This window comes from Echiichthys vipera (assembly GCF_963691815.1).
Source record: "Echiichthys vipera genome assembly, chromosome: 14".
NCBI lineage: Eukaryota > Metazoa > Chordata > Actinopteri > Perciformes > Trachinidae > Echiichthys > Echiichthys vipera.
The window spans coordinates 17,298,127-17,308,706 of record NC_139839.1 but is presented as its reverse complement, the minus strand read 5'-3'; the positions used below and the strand labels follow the sequence as shown (position 1 = coordinate 17,308,706).

General features: G+C 41.3%; 1 protein-coding gene across 1 annotated transcript; it reads left to right on the top strand.

The window, feature by feature from the left end:
• snx19a (sorting nexin 19a) lies at positions 1-9,300 on the top strand (the record flags this gene model as incomplete). Its single annotated transcript, XM_083926561.1, has 11 exons — positions 1-1,491; positions 2,106-2,244; positions 2,336-2,436; positions 2,512-2,631; positions 3,022-3,140; positions 3,757-3,847; positions 3,937-4,087; positions 4,370-4,493; positions 5,889-6,073; positions 7,603-7,690; positions 8,605-9,300. The coding sequence occupies 11 exons, from the start codon at positions 1-3 to the stop codon at positions 8,732-8,734; spliced, it is 2,739 nt and encodes a 912-aa protein (XP_083782687.1). The 3' UTR covers positions 8,735-9,300.
• Between the last annotated feature and the right edge of the window lie 1,280 nt (positions 9,301-10,580).

Here is a 10,580-nt window from a genome sequence, read left to right as displayed (position 1 = left end):
ATGCCTTCCACAAAGAACTCTTATCACTGGACTTTATCTGAGTTGCTGGGGCAGCGGAGGCTGTTAGGGCTCGGAGCTCTGCTGGCATGGCTTGTCCTCTTCCATCTCCTTGTGAATGTCTGGCTCCTCTGCGTCTTCACCAGTCTCTTGGTGGTTCTCGGGGGTTGGCTCGGCTGCCGTGCCCTCCTGGACGCAAACAGCCTTCTCCACTTGGAACACTTTTTGCCTCTTGGAAAAATTAACCCGCCTCTGTATTCACCTGAACATGAGTGGAGGTTGAACCACGAGATCCACAATGCTGTCCACAAAGCTGTGCGTGACTTTGTGTCCTCGTGGTATCGTACTCTGCTGCCGGAGGTGGAGGGTGAGTTTGAACGTGCGGTGCGTAACTCGATGTTGGACTCAGTGATGGAACTGAAGGAGCGTGCGCAGCGAGTGGACAGAAAAGCACTGGTTCAGCAGCTGCTAGAGCTGTATGGCTGTCACCTCCAGAGCTACATGACGGCAAGGCAGATACGGTCAACGCAAACGGAGAGCATTAGCCTCTGGCAGCTCTACAGTGAAGTAGATGCCCCTCACCCAGCCGTCAGCAGTGCAGCCGCTGAGCTCGGCTACTCAAGAGCTCTAGTTAACCTCGTCTTAAATGTGCTCGTTCCGTACCCTCAGATGGAAACCAAGACTGGAGGTTACATGGTCACAGAACTCATCGCCTGCAACGTGCTGTTGCCGCTCATAAGCAGGGTGTCTGATCCTGACTGGCTCAACCAGACCATTGTAGACATAATCACGAGGTCCAGAGAACCACAGGAAATCAATGTGGATGAGCTCCCAGCTGCAGCTGAACTATATAGATGTCAGGTCCAGCACGAGTCCTGGACCACCTGCAAGTCACTGTCTTCCTCTCAAGCCAGTCTCACCAGCAGAAGCACCTCTGACTTTGATGATCTACAGAGCCAGAGCACCACCTGTGAGAGGGATTCCTCACAGAGCAGCATGGTTAGCCTGATGTCCGCTGGGAAAGTAGAAGGTTGCCGCGCAGGTTTGCTCACACCCTGCAAATTGAACTGCTGTTCACTCACATCCGGCCAATGCTCCCACTCACCAGAGTCCAAAATGATTTCACTGGACTCCTTAATTCAGTCAGACTCCGAAGATGACCTGGCAGGAGGCTTTTGCGACTGTGGTCCTCCAACAAACTTTTGCAACGTGGCCACTTTAAAGGATGATGAGGCGTTCGGCTGCTTCGGTCCTCTGAAAAATCTTGGGCCGAAGGCGGTGGTGCCTGACGACACCCAGTGGCCAGCAGGTATAGCCCAAGAGAAATCCCAAACAAGTTCTCCTATAAGAATTAGTCTCACCTCCTGCAACTTTGATAACCCCAACATCCAAGCTGCACCTGTGAACATTCAGAATGTGCAAATTTCTGGTACTGTCACTGCGAAGGAACAGCGTGGCACAGGCACACATCCCTATACTCTCTACACTGTAAAGGTAATGCCACCTCCTACTTCTTGATGTTTGAATATGTATTACTGATTAGTGGTCAACAGATGGGTCTGCCTATGGCCAATATATAATGTCCTTATAATGTTGTTGTTTTTGTTGCATCGGATAAAATATGTGTATTGTAATGTTATGAGAAGAAGAAATGAGACGCAAAATTGCTGGATTTGATTATTTCAATTTAAATTGACATTTATTTAACATTATTATTGTCTGGATTTTTCTATAACTTGCAGCATAGTTTTGAAAATGTTTTTGTGTTGATTGGCAACTAAAAAGCAGCCTTGCTTATTGTCCCACAACCATCCCAAAGGACAAATCTGATCAATGTTTTACTTATTGAAGACTGGAGACGCCCATGCAATAGTTTTTTCGAGCCCTTAAAGCTAGTTTAGCTGGTTGGAGGCTGGTTCGCTGATGTCTGCCCATAGAACGGCAATACTGGGCGAGTGCTAACTTCAGTCCACATCAGCCTGCGGCACCAATCAGCCTTGTCAGAGTAGGCATCGGCCAATGCTGATTATCTTTAAATTGCATTAATCGGCCACTAACTTAGAGTTTTATTGATTATAACACGTTAACCTCTACTTTCTGTATTTCAGTTTGAGACGATGACTGATGCAGAAAATGATGGCACTCTGCGACCTGTGTCCTCTCACACTGTCAACCGGAGGTACAGCGAGTTCCTCAACTTGCAAACACGTTTAGAAGAGAAGCCTGAAGTCAAGAAAGTAATCAAGAGTAAGAAATTTCCGTCTTATTCTTCAATTGACCATTTAACTGCAGCATTCAAAGACAGATGTGTCATTGCAATCAATGTCATGAATTTCAGATGTCAAAGGCCCAAAGAAAATGTTCCCTGACCTTCCATTTGGCAGTGCAGACAGCGACAAGGTTGAAGCCCGTAAAAGCCAACTGGACACATTCCTTAAAGTAAGTATTGGGATCATAACTCCTGTAATACATTTTTTTTCTGTGAATCTGTAATTAGTTTTTTCCCCCTCCCAGCAATTAAGCAGTATTCCTGAGACAACCCACAGTGAGGACATGCAGGAGTTCCTGGCTCTCAATTCAGATGTTAGCCCATATTTTGGAAGAAAGCCTTTTGTCAAATCAAGAATCGATAAGGTGAGAAATAACAAATAATGCTGTAGATCTTGTGAGGAAGGAGTGTGATTGTAAGAAACGCAGTGTATAATTCCTGTGATTAATTGAGAAAAAAAGAACACAATCAACATAAAGTCTCTTTCTTGCCGAGAGTTGAGATGAGAAATTGATTGACGATTGATGTCTGTGTGTATGCATATGAATAAATATGAATATAAAGCTTAGCATAAAGACTGGAAGGAAGGGGAACAGCTAGTCTGGCTTTGTTCAAAGACAAAAGAAGCTGCCTAGTGTGCACCTCTAAAGCTTACTGATCAACACTTAAGATGCGATAGAAAGTGTGATGTGCATATATTTTCTTTAGGGGACTTTAATTATCTCCTGTCTTCTCCACCTTGATTGCCATTAAAGATGATGGAAAATGCTTTAGACACCTTGAAGACAGCTTTCCCTCATCCCGAGCCCCTCAGTCCAATGGAGGACCTTGAGGGAGATGCTGATGGAAGAACAATAGACAGCAGAAAGTACAGGTGAGAGCTCCATATCAGTCCAGTGTCCACTTCCAGTGATCCCTTGTCCCACTTTGCATTTTTCCATGGGTTGTGACCAGATCATTCAAATAGTTATTTTCCCTCTTAGATTGAGTCTTAGAGGCTTTAAAGCAATTCTTACCATTCTTGCATGTGTCAGTTAGAGCACTCAGCGCTTCACTCGAAAAGTCCCACCCTCTTCCCCCGTCCTGACCACTGAAGCTCCCTCCTGCCCTGAAACGTGCGTTGAGAGAGAAATGCTGCTCTCAATTCGAGGGAAATTGACTTGTAGGAGGTTCCACTTTTAATATTTTTGAGTTTTATCACCTGGTGGATTTCTTTTACATTTTAGTGAGCCATGTGCGTATTAGGAGCATTTTAAGATTACAGATGAAAAGTGTAAAAAATGCCAGAAAGGTAAGAATTGCTCTAAGGGCTAACATCTACATGAAAAAAACAACAATTAGAGACAAATATTTTTTGTAGCAGGAATGTTTTTCCATATGTCTTTCTATCAACTCACTGAATAATCAATTCAAACATACAGTGCATGGTGTTGAAATTACAGTGGCACTTTGAATGATGTTGTATTTTGTGTTTTTGGATTTCTTACCAGGAGGCTTATGTTCCCAAGCAAAATTTCTCCATCTCTCAATATACCTGACCTACTCCCTAAAGTGACATACTGCTTTAGTGAAGGCAGCGCTGTAAGTTACCATTTACCCTCTCTGAATTATAATTCTGTGTTTAAAACATAAACTGGATACAGCGGACATTTTTGCTTTGCTCATTATAGGTACTTAATGGCATGTCACTGTCTGGCCTGGAGAGCTTCGTCAGAGAGCAGGAAAAACTTTTATGTGTGCAGAGTGGAAAAGAGACAGCCAAGAAGGGCTGTGAGATGCCTTGCAAAGACAAGAAAACTTCAGGGAAAACCCATGGGACAGGTTGAGTTTATATAAATATTATATTTTATGCTGTTTACATTGTACATATTTTATGATTACAGTCTTGCCTTAGTTTCATCCATAACGTCAACATCGACTCGCAGTAACTCAGCATCACCACTCGGGCGCAGCAAAACTCCACTGTTTGTTTAGACTTTTGCGGAGTATTTCCCGTAGTCACTTTCCATCATTGGTGTGTTTTTTTTCTCCAGTGTGTAATATGTGTTTAAAGGTGTTCCCATGAATTTCCTGTGTGTCTGTTTTTGTTGCTGTGCACTGCAGACACAGCTGTGGCAGATGTCGCTTTGAACATTTTGTGTCTGCTAATGAAGGACCAGTGGAGTTGGCTGTGCACCGAGAACATACAGAAGACCATCAGGCTGCTCTTTGGCACCTTCATTGAGAGGTTGGAGTTTCTTTCAGCTTCTTTATTGCTTTCACTGCTGTAAAGACAGCTGTAATATAAATAACTCTGTTTCTGACATCCTGAAGAAGGAAGGTGTGCTGATATGTTATGAGTTTGTGTATTCTATTTTTAAATATACATATTTATTATTATGTTATTTAATGCTGACACAGCAGTTGCATGTTGACTATTATTGGAACTACTTGAAAATATGTGGCTGCTGGCCTTTTTTTTTTGCAAGCATGTGATATTGTTGCTCTCCATTATTTCCCCTTCATACAGCTGAACATCCAGGCACTGGGTCTTTTTCTAGCCTATGAGACACTAACTGGTTTGTAGCACACGACTGCTGCATGACATTCTCTCAGATTGCCTTTCAAAATATTACTTTTCTTTCAATTCAAAGTTTATGTCTCACTAGGAATCTAGAATTACCACTGAGCTTGTTGTTACCACACAGTCTGTGGGAACTGTGCATGTCTAATCTCTAGTGTCCCACTGTCATTAGCTGATTATACTGGCCTCCATTTTGGGACTTGACATGTGCCTCTGGGAGTTTAAGGGTTCACTAAGCATGTCGGTAAATCATTTTCATGCTCCTGCAGTGGTTTATTGAAATTTACAAATGCTTGTTTGTGTTGTTCCCCTTGTGTGCCTGTCTTTCATTCCTTCCTTATCAATCAAATGATGTTGCCTGTACTGTATTTATTTCCACTTGTTTGTTTTATACAGTGGCTGATACCTAATAGAAGACGCTTGTGTACAGAAGAACACTGAACGTTAAAGGTTCTGTGTGTAATGTTTTACATGTAATTATCGTTGTTATTGGCGAACTGGTTGTTACGCAGCCTAAAATTGAGCCCTTCATTGACTTTCTCAGTTCTCTGTAACAGCCTGTAGACTAACTATGTGAAGAAATCGAAAGGATTTTCTGGGAAACTCCAAAGGATGTGATCTTTTGCACGTATCCCGGGTCCCTCGCCTCTCTTCAGCTCCGCTACAGCCAACAGTCATAGCTACATGGAGTCTGCTAACGTCAACAAATTCACTGGCAGTGCTGTTCTTCTGCTATACGGTACATTCTGTAGCAGCAGCCCAGAGATGGACCTAAGGTTGCTGGCTGTCCTGTAGAGATGAGACCCTGTGGCGTTGGCTGTTTTTGCAAACAGCAAGCTAGCGTTATTCTGAATATAATTGTAATGTATTTTACCATTACCACAGCATTATACCAACATAATGCTGGTCAATTATGTGCAGCCTCATTGTTCTGGCCTGCACTCATTGGCAGCTATGGAGTGGATAATATAGTTTACTAACAACCACCAATGTCGCTAATTACAAGGGGTTTTATGAAAGTTACAAAGAGAACATTTAATCTAATAATTTCTGTCTCAGATGGTTGGATGTAGGAGTTGCCCACCTTACCAGTGCTCCCTGCTGGGTGATTTATCTACAAGTGCTGCAGGAAGCTGTATGGCCAGGCGGCACACTGCCTGCTCAGCCAGGTCCAGAGCGTAGTGCTGCAGAAAGAGAGGAAACCAAGGAGCAATGTCTGGACTGTCTAATGCAGCTGCTCCCAGGTATGTAGCAGCTGCTCGATTCAGATAGTAGCTGTTTGAATGCTGATTTTTGAAGGTTCCCGAAGTATGTTGTCCTTTTTCTTTTACAACCCCAACTCCAGTGAAGTTGGGATATTGTGTAAAACATAAATAAAATCAGAATACAATGATTTGGAAATCCTTTTCAACCAATATTCAATTGAATACACTACAAAGACAAGATATTTAATGTTAAAACTGATAAACTTTAATGTATTCAGTACGTGTTTGGAAACTGAGGACACTAATTGTTGAAGTTTTATTGTTGGAATTCTTTCCCATTCTTGCTTGATGTACGATTCCAGTCCGTGGTCTCCGTTTGCGCTTCATAATGCGCCACATATTTTCAATGGGAGACAGGTCTGCACTGCAGGCAGTCTAGTACCCGAACTCTTTTACTATGAAGCCACGCTGTCGTAACACGTGCAGAATGTGGGTTGGCAGTGTCTTGCTGAAATAAGAAGGGACGTCCCTGAAAAAGACATGGCTTGGATGGCAGCATATGTTGTTTGAAAAACTGTATGTACCTTTCAGCATAAATGGTGCCTCCGCAGAAGTTACCCATGATCCCATATGCACTAATACCCCCCTACCATCACAGATGCTTTGTTTGTTATCTAAGCAGAACTTTGCGTAGATAACAATCGGGGTGGTCCTTTTCCTCTTAGTCCCGGAGGACACGTCCACGATTTCCCAAAAAAATAGTTAAATGTGAACTCGTCAGACCACAGCACACTTTTCCACTTTGCGTCAGTCCATCTCAGAGGAGCTCGGGCCCAGAGAAGCCAGCACCGTTTCTGGGTGTTGTCGATATATGGCTTTCGCTTTGCATGGTAGAGTTTTTAACTTGCACTTGTAGATGTAGCGTCGAACTGTAGTAACTGACTAAGTGTTTCTGAGCCCACGTGGTAATATCCTTTACAGAATGATTTTGGTTTTTAATGCAGTACAGCCTGAGGGATCGAAGGTCACAGCATTCAATGTTGGTTTTAGGCCTTGTCGCTTACATGCAGAGATTCTCTGAATCTTTTGATGATATTATCAACTGTAGATGATGAAATCTGTAAATTCCTTGCAATTGTATGTTGAGAAACGTTGTTCTTAAACTGTTGGACTATTTGCTAATGTAGTTGTTCACAAAGTGGTGAACCTTGCCCCATCCTTGCTTGTGAATGACTGAACCTTTCAGGGATGCTTCTTTTATCATGACACTCATCGGTCTCCAATGAACCTGTTCACCTGTGGAATGATCCAAACAGGTGTTTTTTTTAAATTCCTCAACTTCCCCAGTCTTTTGTTGCCCCTGTCCCTGCTTTTTTGGCATGTGTTGCATGTATTAAATTCAAAATGAGTGAATATTTGCAAAAAAATTCATTCATTATCTTGTCTTTGTTTTGTACTCAATGGAATAGAGGTTGAAAAGGATTTGAAAATCATTGTATTCTGTTTTTATTTACATTTTACACAATGTCCCAACTTCATTTGGAGTTGTATTATTTGTGCCTGAACAGAGCTTATCACTGACATGCTGGGAAGTGATAAGTACAGATTGAGCTTGGAGACCATGCTGGAGTCTTTACAGGATCATCAGATAAACAAGTGAGTCAACAACAAAACTGTTGTGTAAACTTACGTCCGATGCTGCTGTTTTAGGCGGCTACACTCAAGAGCTCAGAAACTGTAGACAGGATACAAATGTCTCTGGTTGTCACATCAACACTATAATACACTAAACAGTATAACTACTACAGTAGCAGTGTAACACAACTACAATCTGTTTAAGTCACAAAAATATCTGTATTTGTATTTGGATCACAAATATATATATATATTTTTTTTTAGCTGACAACAAAATAGCATAATATTTTAACCATGTACCTGAAATAATCTAATAATAGAATACATTTAAACTCCAATTTAAATAATAATAATAAAATAAAAAGAAGTTAGCCTAAACTGAGTCTCAGTTTAATGGAATGAAGTTTAAGCTGTGTAACTGTTAATGGTCCTGGTGGAAATAAAAAGAGAAAATAGAGTGGGAGTGGAATAATACACATCACCTTATGTATGGTCATATTGCATGATTTTCTTTTTAAAAAAATGGGAGGTTGTGTTTATAATGGGGGAAGGCCCAGATTAATAAAAAGCTGGCCAGAAGTGTCTTTGCTGAAAAATGAGAATGCTATTGACAAAGAAAAGCACTATAACAGCTCATGGGGCACTATTGCATAAGTTAAGAGAGGATATCCAGATTAAAAGGGATTATGTTTGAAATGTTCATGAAACTTGTCGCCAAAAATAATAGAAAAGCTCCCTTGGACTTTAAGTATGTACTTTTTAGACATCCCTAACCCCTCAGTTTCCTGTTTTCCATCAAGTCACGCACAGTGCCATACATCGTACAATAACAAATTCATCAGCTCTGTTTGATCATTTCATATGCCATGTTATTCATATAAGCATCTGCATTAATAACAGATGATGTCGGTCTGTGTTTGTGTGACGATGTGCAGGCATCTGATCTACTGCATCTGCGACCTGCTGCTGGAGTTTCTGATCCCTGAGTCGTGCGACGAGGCCTTCCAGGGGTCTCTGCTGCAGAGCCTGGCCAAAGACACAGAGAGGGACAATCCTCACATATGAATAGCATATGATAACACTTTGATGCCTCACAGCTGTAAGCGTCTGATGGATAATGTGTGGTACATGTGTATGAGGGTTGTGACACATTCATAATGTCCTGTGGTCACTAGAGTCCACAGGATGATGGCACAGGATAGCAGCCATCATTACTTCATTGGTCACTGGTAACAGGAAGTTTATAAAGTCCCTTTTGTCGTGACTTGCCTAACATGAAGACTAAACATATGAGAATTGTTTGAATATTTCTGAAACACCCAAAGGGGACACAACACAAGGCAACAGTTACGCTGACTGGCCACTGTATCACCAAATCAGATCAGCTACTGTTCTTATGTGCAATTGGATCATGGGATCGAGTGCAAACAATGTAAAATAATATTAATAAATAGGCAATTTGGCCACAAATACATACAGGCAAAATAGGCATGTGGTCTGTAACTATTCCTCCTTTTTGTTTTTATTGATGAGTTTATTCATAACCATAGAACCTGGTGAAATTATACCTAAGACAAGTGTATAGTTCTAAGATTTCATCTGTTTTTATATGTCTAAATCATCAATGGATGTATTTAACTGCTTTGATGTGTAAATATATATATTCAGATGTCTGTTTTAAGATTGTGTGCAAGTCTTTTATTTCTCTTCATCTGATGATTGGTATCATATCTATTTTATTTTAATAGTACGTTCATGACTGTTTCCTGTGGGCTGAGGTGTCTATTCAAGACCATATTTAATTCAAGCACATATATTTAGTTTTTACATTAAAATCTTGCATAGTTTAGCTCTAGAGTAAAATTTTCAAATTGAAACATTCTTTTACCTTTCCATCTTTGGGAACCATCTGCAAATGAATATATTAGATCCTAATATTAAGAGCACTACATGTTTGAAGCGAGTTTAAGATTGAACTCTGGTACTTTCAATCATTCACTACAGATCTCAGACTGAAATGTCATCAGTAAAGAGTGACTTAACATCTGTGAGTGTAGGCAGTGTTATAGTCTTCCCATGGTTTTTTGATCCTGACCAGCCTTTGAAATGTACCCGCAGCTTTGCAGACAATCTCTTTGATGATGCCATAATAGTGTGAAAGATTAACACCTCACTGCATGACTTATGAAACCACAGGGAAAAATGTTCCCTTTATATTTGATTTCAGTGGCAGATAAAAAACCCACCACCATCTATGAAGTGTTTCCATATGGAAACATAACATTATTGCCCACAACATATATAGCTATTTTTTTGTGATTAAAGTTACCTCAAATTACTTTATCGAATAGTTGTCCGTCTCTGTTTGTCTCTATGTGCCCTGCGATAGACTGGCGTCCTGTCCAGGGTGTACCCCGCCTCACGCCCGATGTCAGCTGGGATCGGCTCCAGCCCCCCGCGACAAGCGATTGAAGATGAATTAATGAAAAAATGAATGTAGGCCTCTGTGTCATAGCCTTTGTCCAGTCAAATTTATCTATTCTGCACATTTTGTACAACATGCATAATCAATGTGCTAAATAAAGGCAAAGATCAAACATGACAAACAAGAGAAAAAGGTATTACATCTATAAAAAAACAAAATATGATAAAACAGCAAACAAGCGTCAGACTGTCCTGTCGCATCAACGATGCGAAAAAAGAGGAAATGCCTTGTGCAACCGCAGACTCCTAATGTGCTATCTTTTCACACAAGCCACCTTCTGCCCAAGCCCACCACACACACAATCACACACGGCGCACATCAGATGGTAACACTACACACCTTTTCAACCACCTAAAGGGACAGCATCCGAAACAGTGTGCTTAGGGTGAAACGCAGAAGAGACCAGTGACACCAAGAGAGCCAACA